This window comes from Triplophysa rosa, linkage group LG17 (assembly GCF_024868665.1).
Source record: "Triplophysa rosa linkage group LG17, Trosa_1v2, whole genome shotgun sequence".
NCBI lineage: Eukaryota > Metazoa > Chordata > Actinopteri > Cypriniformes > Nemacheilidae > Triplophysa > Triplophysa rosa.
This window is the reverse complement of record NC_079906.1, coordinates 21,713,903-21,725,306: the sequence shown is the minus strand read 5'-3', so window position 1 is coordinate 21,725,306 and position 11,404 is coordinate 21,713,903. Positions and strand designations below refer to the sequence as shown.

Below are 11,404 nucleotides of genomic sequence, written 5' to 3'. Positions count from 1 at the left end.
TTTCTGAATGCATACCGTAAAACTATGATTTTGAACAATTTTGTATTCTCCACGCTTAGCCCCTTTAAATGTATCTTGACTACATCCTTAGTATAACTTCCTTGATTTCCTTACCGCATGCGTCCAACTTTCCTGACCGATGTTTGGTGTGATTTGTGCATACTAGGTAGTGAGCACTCCATTAGAGATGCATAAGAACCGATCGAGCGTTTATTTGATTTCGTCTGCATTGATCTTGTGTATGACGTGATAAATGAATAATTCCAGGGGAATGCATAAATATTGAACGCATGAGAAGCACTGGCTGTGAATGTGATCCATAGAGAGCAATCCATTAGCATGACATGTAGAAATGAACCAACGTGTAAAGCAATATCCACCGGCTCATAATTTCATGTCATGCACTCATCCGCCGATCCCAAGAGGAATCATTTCACACTTAATTTGCATGCATGAATAAATAGTGGAAAACTGAGAAGTTGTTGGATGATTGTCCCGGTTTCATTTCACTTTCTCTGTGTTTTTCAGGAGCCAAGAGTCTTCAAACGAAAGCGGCACAAGTCGCTCTTCAGCCAGAAATACCTGCTCACCGGATGCCAAAGTGCTTTGTCCTCATTCTTTGCTTTTCAACCTCCACATAATGTGAATCAGCGCTGAGGTGCGCAGCAGAGACTCAACTAATGAAGAATATCCACATCAGCAACACGCGGACAGTTTCCAACCATCACAGGTTTTCTACGGAAGAAATTGTTTAAAACATCTGCTGAAAACCTGCGGAGAGATTAGCAGATTTAGAGCGGTTAACATCTTCACATCCATCGATGTCGAGATCATCTGTTTAGAAGGAATTGCGATGCCTCCCAAAACGAAATTACACACAGACTCGACTTGTGCCAAAATAAAGGTTGCAATTCTTTTCTTTTTGTCAATCTGATCCGTTTTTGTTCCATTTGATCAGCTGCACGTGGTTACGAGCGTGTCTAAACAATCTTTTTGAATTTATGATTCTTCATGACAGAAGAACTAGACTTTTTCTGCAGGACAAAATGTTTACTTCGAGCTGTTTATTTTTGCTCCCACAACTATTTTCCATAAAAGTCGATCAGTAAAAGTCCGCCTAGAATAGGACACATTTCATTGTGCTCTCTAAAATGACCGCTTCAATGGAAATACCTCAATGTTCTTGTATCGCATCCAGCGCAAAACCGGTTTCTCAGACCACTGGAGAGAATCCAGTATTGAGGTACGAACTGAACTGAGGGCATCGCCGGATGTCACGAATCAACTCATCTAACCGTCTTTAAATGCCCTTGAACAAATGCTTCCCGTCAAAGACAACATGACCCCTGAATCCTTCGCTGAAAACTGCACAAACTGCAGCCAGGTTCTCGTCCCGGAGCTGAACGTTATGAAGGCTGTCGTGTTGGGCATGGTGTTGGCCCTCTTCATCATTTTTGGAGTTCTGGGCAACATCCTGGTCATCCTGTCCGTGGTTTGCCATCGTAACCTACGCACGGTTACCCATTACTTCATCGTGAATTTGGCCGTGGCGGACCTTCTGTTAAGTTCCACGGTGCTTCCCTTCTCTGCCGTCTTCGAGATGTTAGGCCGTTGGGTCTTTGGTCGACCCTTTTGTGACGTTTGGGCGGCTATGGATGTTCTGTGCTGCACGGCGTCCATCATGAGCTTATGTGTGATTTCCGTGGACAGATGTATTGGCGTTAGCTATCCGCTGCAGTACCCTTCCATCATGACGGAGCGACGGGCATTGCTAGCGCTGCTTGTGGTGTGGGCTCTATCCGTCACCATTTCTATCGGTCCTCTGTTCGGCTGGAAAGAACCGGCGCCGGAGGACGAGTCCATATGCAAGATAACAGAGGAACCGGCATATGCCATCTTCTCAGCCTTGGGGTCTTTCTACCTCCCCCTGGTGGTCATCTTGTCCATGTACTGCCGTGTCTACGTGGTGGCCAGGAGGGAGACACGTGGACTGATTAGTGGACATAAAACGGAGAAATCGGATCACGCCTCTGAGGCTGTGACTTTGAGGATACACCGTGGTAACACGACGGCGTCTGAGGACGAGGCGTTGAGAAACAGGACTCACTTCGCTCTGCGCCTGCTGAAATTCTCACGTGAAAAAAAGGCGGCCAAGACACTTGGCATCGTGGTCGGATGCTTCGTTCTGTGCTGGCTTCCATTTTTCCTGGTTCTTCCTATCGGTGAGTGATACAAATTTTGTGATGCAAATTTCTTGTGATGTGTTTTTCAAGAGTCTTTTTAAAGAGCTGACATAAAACATGTTGTAGAAAAATATATAAAACTTCTAAGGCCGTGTTCAGACATGACTTCTTTTTTGACAAGAAAAAGTAGACAAAGGCACTTTTTTAGTAAAACAAAACGCTGGTAGCGTTTGGTTACAAATAGCAGCCGAACGCCATGACTTCGGAGGCAGCGTCAGTGCACAAAGGCAGCCCAGAGAAACAGATAGGCAGCGTAACGGAAGTGTATTTGAATTATAAACAGAGAGCGTCTTTGCAATAACTAATCACATATTTAAAAACTACAATACTAATTTCTCGCTAGAAATGCAATCAGAAGTTGTTGAAAGTGAAAATTAAACTTACATTTATACAAAACTATGCTCCAACGGGCGTTTCGGCCGCCATTTTATTTATTCGAGCTTGAGCCTTCTCGACCAATCACGTTCCTCGCATGCTGTTATGGAAACGACAGGTCTCAGTCATTGGTTAGCTGTGAAAAAGGAGCTTGACGTAGGGCATTTTTTTCAGAAAAGTCGAACTTTTTTCAACCTCAAAAGACGCTCTGAGCTGCAGAAAAAGATGCAGGCGCTGACATTTAAAAAAGCACTCAGGACGTTTTTTGAAAACACGGTTTACTCCATAGGATTGTAATGTAAAACAGACAATAGCAGCTTCGAAAAAGAAGTCAAGTCTGAACACGGCCTAAAGCGCAATATGAAAAGAAGTGGTTTTGTTGTAAAGGTAAAATGAGTCACCTGCTGTCTGTTGCCTTAAAAGTTACTAACCTTAAAGTCTCTTTTTTTCATGCTTTCTGTCTTCCCATTTTCTTTTGACGTAGACAAAAAGAGAGACATTTTAGGTTGACTAAATGTTGCATGAGAATTGCTTTTAAATGACAGGGGAGATTGAAAAATAATGTACTTGTATGCTGCCCTGTGGTGAATGTTAAAGATCAGTAAAATATTTAGACCCAAACAGGATTTGTAGCATGCGTGCTCTGAATGTATCCCGCAAATTTAGTGTGCATAGGTCAACAGATTTTTCTTACTTCAGATCTTTTAGTGGCTGCACATATATCGAAATAATTGAAATTTCACAAATGTGCATATTGCAATGGTTTGCAATAACTGACTGATTTAAAAGGTATAGTTCACCCCAAAATGATTTGTTTCCCTCATGTCATTTCAAACCTGTATGAGTTTCTTTCTTCTGCGGAAGAGAAAAGAAGATATTTTGAAGAATGTTGGTTACCGAACAACAATGAAACCCATTGACTTCCATTGTATGAACAAAAAAATAATAATTCTCAAAATATCTTGTGTTCCACTGAAGAAAGAAATCTATATCTTTGTGGAATCTCACACCTCAAGTAGTTTTGGAGACCTGCTATTTTCCCTCAGGTTTGGTGTGCCAATGGTTGGAAAGACATTTGTTTAAACCGTCGTTTAGAGAGTTTTAAGACAACAGGACAACAGTGTTTACACAATATGTTTAGCTCCAGAGATGAGTTTCACAAAGAGTCAGAACAGTCTGTTATTTCTCAAAACTCAAAGCAAAGCTCTTCGGTACCCCAGATATGAAATGTAGATGTTATTGAATTTCCCACATGTTAGACAAGGCTCTTGTGTGCTGACCTTTTAGTTCAAGGTTAGTCAGAGTTAAACAAAAAAAATCTGGTTATATTTGGTCATAAAAAAGAACTTGGTAAACGGTATTACTGAAAACCCAATGCAAACAATTCGCTGTACATACAGTACACTCTTGAAAATAAAAATGCCTCAAAGGTTCTTCACAGCGATAATATTCTCATAACACAAAATATATATAGAAGAAAAGCTCAATGGAAATAAAGCAAAAGTTAAGTACAGTTATTAATATTTTGTTTGTTGCTGTTTTTGACTACAGTAGTCATTCTCCTGGATCTGTCGCGTGTCATGTTTTGCCAAGCCTATCTACATGAAGCATACAACATTTTACTTACAAGAATATGTTGGAATAAAGAACGAAAACAACAATTTTACAAAGCTGGACATAATTTTCGGTCGCAACTGGTTGAATTCTGTGGAGTATGTACGTGTACATTTTTTAAGAAACCCTTGCTAATGAACTAGAATGAAATGGCACGATGGCAAGACTGTTTAATAAATCTCAAGGGAATCATTGACCTTATCAGTATGCCTCGGTGTGAAACCAACAACGCTACACACAAGCCAAAGAAAGTTGAATGTTACGCTGGTCAATGTGATTTCAATCTTACTGTGGTGCCAAGGCGTACAAGTCTGTGTTCAATCTATAATAATTAAAAGCAACAAAGTAATTGTTTTGCTAGTAAAGCAATGACATGCCTTTTTGAAACCTAGAAACTGATGGACGGCAGGAACAAAAACACTAGGGACTTTATACAAACACTGTGTGGTGTAATATTGAGGGGATTTATCTGGCAAACATGGGTATTAAGATGAAGTATTTGCCCCTCGGACAGACATTCTCTCGTGTAAATCTTTCCTTGATCCCTTGACGGTTTTACTACAGTAGCTGCGCCGGAGAAAAAAAGTCATGTAGTAACTAAATAAATCATTTTTTTAATAGTAAGTTTGCATAACTTTTAGTATAGCAAAATGTTAAGGCAGCAATAATTTTGTCTGTCATGTATTTATCTATCCATCCATCTATCCCCTTCTCGTCATCAATCGGTCTGTCTGTCTATCTTTTCTTGTCATTGGCATGGTTTTCTGAGAATGACCCGTTCACTTCCTGTCTGACTGTCAGAGGTTCCCGTGTGCACTGGAATTTGTGCTGACATCAGATACGCTCAGTCACCCTTTAATGATGACTAACAGAACATTCCAGCAAATCTCTCTGTCAAGGACATGGTTGTTTTTACAGTCGTACATATTCAATGTGACGCGTCAACAAGGACCTGGTGGCTTGATTTAGGGTTGGGTGTCATTGGGTCATTGGCCTGTAAATGGGTTTAAAGCACAGCTCGATGAGACGGGACACAGCCTTCAAACAAATCTGATCAACAGAAAATACACTTCTATTGTTGAGCTTGAGCTTTTGATGAGCGCCGTTTGCTGTAGCATCACAGGAAAATGAGCCGTTTTCTTCTCTTGTGGGAAGAAAGACTTGTCACTTTTGTCATTATCATTATGGGTTTGTACGAAATTGTTTTTTGGTTTCTCATTTTGGTTTCAATATAATGCATCACTTACTTGGAAACACTATTTATATTTCGGCACCGAATTCAGAATAGATGTTGGAACATCAGTCATTTAATTTCTCTTTACACATCACCGTGTGTTGTGACAGTGGACGTCCGCGGGGGACTTTTCCAGAGAGACTGATACGCAAATTAATATTGATCAAACCATCTCTCTCTCTCTCTTTGTCTGTCTACAGACAGTACATGTATATCCACACAGCACACACACAGATAGACATAGACACAAATATAAATTATTTTAAAAAAATGAAAATTTTCAGTGTGATGTGTAGTGGAGTGTAAACTGATGCTCAGCTTGGAGAAGTATATGTGAAAATTGGCAAACAATGACAACACGTGAGCAAAGCAAATTGAGAGTTGTCAGCTTTTTGCTTTTCTATGCATTTTTTATATATGGGAATAAAACCCATATTCCTGGTACACTGTAGTTTTCCTTTATGTTTGCCAACCAATTTTGTCAAATACATTCCTTTAATACGTCATATTTTGATGGTTTATTCTAACCTAAGGGCCTTAGAAGCAAATATTCTACAAATATGCACTCCAAACATCACTTTTGGCCACAATCTCTCTCTCGCTCTCATGTATGTATGTATGTACACACACACACACACACACAGTCTGGTTTATTATCTCCGTGGGGACAGTCCATAGGCGTAATGATTTTTATACCGTACACTACACACTGTATATTTTATCCCCTACCCCTAAACCTAAAGATCATAGAAAAATGCATTTTTAGATAAAAAAATATTGTTTTGTACGATTTATAAGCTGTTTTGCCCATGGGGACCTCAATTTTGGTGTATATACAGCCGCAGAAAAAATTTAAGCGACCATTTCAGAGACCGTTTTTATTGATTTTAAAGTGTACTACTTAAAGGTATGTGTTTTGGTAAAATGATTGTTGATTGATAATTTCTCCCAAATTTCAAATTAAAATATTGTTTCTATTAGCATTTATTTGCAGAAAATGAAAACTGGAGAAACAGGTGATAACAGAAAAGATGCTCTGTGTTTTTTCAGACCTCAAATACTGCAAAGAAAACAAATTCAGTTTCACTTTTAAGTAATACAACAGTAATATTTCTACATGTATTTAGGGAAAGTTCAAAACTGGAATGACCACAATACATCTAGAAATGTTGATTTGAAATGAAAATTTGGAATGGTCTATATACATGTGTGTGTGTATATATACAGTATATACTGTATATATATATATATATATACAGTGCCCTCCACTATTATTGGCACCCTTGGTAAATATGAGCAAAGAAGGCTTTAAAAATAAATCTGAATTGTTTCTCTTTTTTATCTTTTATTTAAAAAATCTACAAAATTCCAACATTTCATTTAAGTAAAACAATTTGAAGTGGGGGGAATATCACATTGTGAATTATTTTTTCTCTAATACACCCTGGCCACAATTATTGGCACCCCTAGAAATTCTTATGAGTAAAATATCTCCCAAGTATATTCCCATTAATATTTACATTTTCTGAGCACACCAAGGTGACTAGAAACAGGATGTTGTCCAGAATAATATTAAGTAACACAAAGCCCAAACCCCCTTAATCATTCACCACAATGGGTAAAACCAAAGAATATAGTTCTGATGTGCAGCAAAAGATTGTTGAGCTACACAAAATAGAAAGTGGATTTAAAAGGCAATGGTCGAAACAATAAAAATTCCCATTTCCAACACCAGGGCAATGATCAAGAAGTTTTAATGGACTGGAGGTGTTGCAAATCTGCCCGAAAGAGAATGTGTGTCTATATTGTCTTAATGCACAGCAAAGAGAATCAGTTGAAAAGACTGTTCAAAGATCACAGGTGGAGAACTGCAGAAATTAGTTGAAATTTAGTCAAATACAAATAAAGGAAAACTGCACCTCCGTCACCACAAGTTGTTTGGGACACTATTCAAGAAACAAATCTTCTGCTCTCATGCAAAAATAAACTCCACCACATAATCTGCCATACTGGAACTTCAAACGGGACTGGGGTGTAAGGCCATATGAAATGAGTTGTTTTGGCAGCAATAGCAAAAGATAAAAAAATGCCCCATGTCCACAGTTAAATATACCACCAGATCTTCATTGTTGTGGACCTACTTTTATTCCAGAGGTCCTGGACATCTTGATCAGATACATGGCATCATGTTTTATGTCAAATACCAACAGATATAAAAATCAAAACCTGATCCTGCCATAGCCATCCCAGTTGAAGGACTGGGACCACACCAACATTTGAAGGATCTGGAGAAATTCTTTATAGAGGAATGGACTCGGATGACTCTCGATGTATTCTCAAACCTCATCAGACTGAAAAAAAAACACTCAGTGCTGTTTTTCTTATAAATTGAGGTTGCGGAGTGTATGAAATACAAGGCCGGTGCCAATAATTGTGGCCAACATGTATGGAAGAAAAACATTTATTTACAATCTGATATTCCCCCTACTTCAAATTGATTTCCTTCATTGAAATGTTGGAATTTTGTAAAATTTTTTAAAGAAAAGATCAAAACGAGAAACAATGCAGATTAATTTTTATAGCCTTCTTTGCTCATATTTACCAAGGGTGCCAATAATAGTGAAGGGCACTGTATACTCTCTATATTAGTTTGTGCTCGCCTACAGCTATATCTCCACAAGCAGTCTTCATGACACGCTATAAAGTCAAGAAAGGTCACGTCTGATAATAAGTACATAAAATAAGAAAAAAGGATATTATATTTTTCATTATTTATACATGATGGTTGTTTTTCTTTATTAATAATTAGGGGGTTTCTGAGATTCATCTGGCTGTAACTGAATTCGTGAAAACCTCAGTTTAATCTCTTACTCCAGTCCAGTCTGTGGAAGTAAAAGATTTAATTGTGGTGCTTGAAGGCACAAATCTCTCTCTCTCTGAGTTTTCTTCAGCTCTTATCCAGGCATGTCCAAAAGCCCCTCTAGACTCTCTTTTAAAGTATGTTATGAGACGGCCAAACACAAACCCAGATCCTCCATCTCAATGTTACACTTTAATTCTTTTAATGGTATTGCCAATGTGCTATTAAATCAATTCATCGTGTGTTTGATCAATATGCAACTCTTCTTTTTTCTATGCCTGTGCTCTTTAAACCGCAGAGCTCTTCGCTGATCATATTGAAGTGAATTTATGTCAGCGATTTGAATAAAACTATTAACCTTGATTAACAGAGGAACGTTCCAGCGTACAGATCGAATGGGATGCTATAAAAAGACTTGGCCGGTATTGTGACGCATGACGCGGTTATCTGTCCTGTCACGCAGAGGCCACGGTGTCGCGAGGCATACAGTACATCGCTTTCTTTTCCAGACTTATCTGGCCGTAACGTTTCTCGTTTTCTGGCCTTTATTAATGTCTAGTGTCATTAATCTTTCCTATTGCGTGGCTTCTTTTTGAGAGATGAGTATTCAATCTTTGTCATAGAGAGAACCTGAGACAGAGCACTGTCTGGTGAAATTCAATCAGTTTTAGTCGATTGTATTCTATTTATAACTCGAGATGATTCGTATGGAGTTGAACCTGACAGTTTACATGCATTACATACAATCCTATTCAAAGCTTTATAAAGCATGGCTTAGGTGATATCTATGTGTATTGGTCTATCACTAGTCATTATTTTCATTCTTCACAGCATAAAATGCACTGTAGCTTATTGCTTTTTACTTTTATAAAGTAATGTGAGCGTTTTCTGTGCATCTTCATCTAGGTTCCATCTTCCCGACATACAAGCCTTCGGACACGGTGTTCAAGATAACCTTTTGGCTCGGCTATTTCAACAGCTGCATCAACCCCATCATCTACCCGTGCTCCAGTCAGGAGTTCAAGAAAGCCTTCCTCAGCGTGTTGGGCGCTCATTGTCTCCGTAAGAGATCCACACCGACCCACCCTCTCTACCAGGGTCACAGTCCACGGCACGCCCAGTCGCAGCTCCTCGCCCTCGGCCTCACAGGCAACACTTCCCGTCTGAGCCCCTCCTCCTCCATCGCTCTGTCCCGCAGCCCTTCCTCCCGGGACGGCCGGGAGTGGCAGGCCCCTTCCCGGACCTCGTCCGTGGGGACCCCGGGGGTCGGTGCCGGGGTGAGCGTGGGAGCTAAAGTGGCGGGAATGTGCGGTAAGAACCTGCTGAGGACTTGCTGTGCCGTGAGAACAGATTCCCCTCAGCCGGAGGCGCCCACACAGAACTCGCTTCCCGTCATCAAAATCCATCAGCTCTCGCTGTGTGAAGATGGGGATGCGGTGTGAATAAAGTCGCCGGGGAAATCGCTCTAAAGAGACTGGCGCTGCGTGCGATGCCGTTTGCCACTTGATGGTGTCTCGGATTGGAGAACACAAGCTGACAATCTGAGTGTCTGCTATTGTGTTGATGGCCATTAAAGGAAAACTGTAGGTCACTCTGAAAATAAACGCAGACGTTATTTGTTCTTTCTCATGTTCTGTATGCTTGTCTTTTTTTACACATCGATAGTTCGAAATGATGGTGGCTGTCAAGCTCCAAAAAAAGACAACTCGATGATAAATAAAGCACAACCACACTGGTTCTCCCTTACATAAATTTACCATGGTTTTTACCCTAGTAAAATATTTACCATGTTTTTTGGCAGATTGATTATCATTTGTATAACGACGGTTTCCCCACAAATAAAACCTAAAAACCATGGTTACTATAGCAAAACCGTGAAATTAACCATGGTTTTACTATAGTAAACGTGTATTAACCATGGTTTTTGGCAGATTACTATTTGTATAACCACAGTTTTACTACAAATACCATTAAACCATGGTTACTGTAGCAAAGCCATGGTACATTTCTGTTTACCATGATTTTACTATAGTAACCATGGTTTTTGGGTATTATTTGTAGTAAAACCACGGTTAATTTTGTAGGAGCTTGCATATGCTATAATCAGGACTGGAGCACTTGTTATGCAAAATGAGTCTTAAAGCCAGATTTAAAAAAATGTATATCACTGAAAAAACAACTGCATATGGAACACGAGGGTGAGAATAAATACAGAACTTTCATTTCGCAAAAAGGAGGCCAGGCTGAAACATGAAAGCCTTCTGTTGTGTCTGCAAATGCATTGAGTATAAATACCAGCAATTATTTGTATTGACAGAAGTTTTATTTCTGCCTTCCAATTTGGGCAAATTAAAACCCAGACACGTCTGATCAGCCCCCCCCCCCAAAAAAAAGAAATTCTATTTTTGACGCTCCTTCCTGGGTTCATATGATAAGTTCACTTAATTGTTCAATTTTCTGAAATTGCACTGTAGGTATTGCTGTGGGTTATTTGCATTGACTATGATTTGGAAAGGCTTTCTGTTACAGAAAAGTAATTTGTTCGCAGCTGCTTGAACTGGGAATGGATCTTTATCGTGTCTTTCAGATGCATGTCATAGTCACGTTGTCAGAATGTCAAAAATATTGCCATATGAACTTAAGTATAGCATGATCGAAGTGGGACCAACTATTACGATTCTACATCAAAAGAACTGTCTCCTGCGAGACGCACAAATATTCACCGTCTATGGACGAATGACATTATAATCATGAGATGAAAACCTCAAAGTGACCAAGTTTCTTTTGTTATTTTGCCTAAATGCCTTATAACAAACTTTGTGTTTATTTGTCATATAAAAGAAATGTATGTGATTCTAATATGATTATTATCCAATAAATCGTACTGTTTTGTTTCCACTGTGAGAGCCCGTCACGGTTACTTTGATGACACAGGAACATCTTATTCCCCAAGCGACCGGCTATTCCTAATTTCGGAGAAATGTTTCATCATGCGTTATCGAATATGAGAAATGAAATCAGAAGTATGTGTATACTGTTTTTATGTCAGTGTTACGGGATGTTTGGGAAACTGTGCCT

The 11,404-nt window shown here is 39.4% G+C and overlaps 1 protein-coding gene across 1 annotated transcript; it reads left to right on the top strand.

The window, feature by feature from the left end:
- Positions 1-1,115: 1,115 nt before the first annotated feature.
- Positions 1,116-11,196, top strand: adra1aa (adrenoceptor alpha 1Aa). Its single transcript, XM_057356940.1, has 2 exons — positions 1,116-2,222; positions 9,233-11,196. Exons 1-2 carry the CDS (start codon positions 1,319-1,321, stop codon positions 9,766-9,768), a joined length of 1,440 nt encoding a protein of 479 aa, XP_057212923.1. The 5' UTR covers positions 1,116-1,318; the 3' UTR covers positions 9,769-11,196.
- The last annotated feature ends 208 nt before the right edge of the window (positions 11,197-11,404 follow it).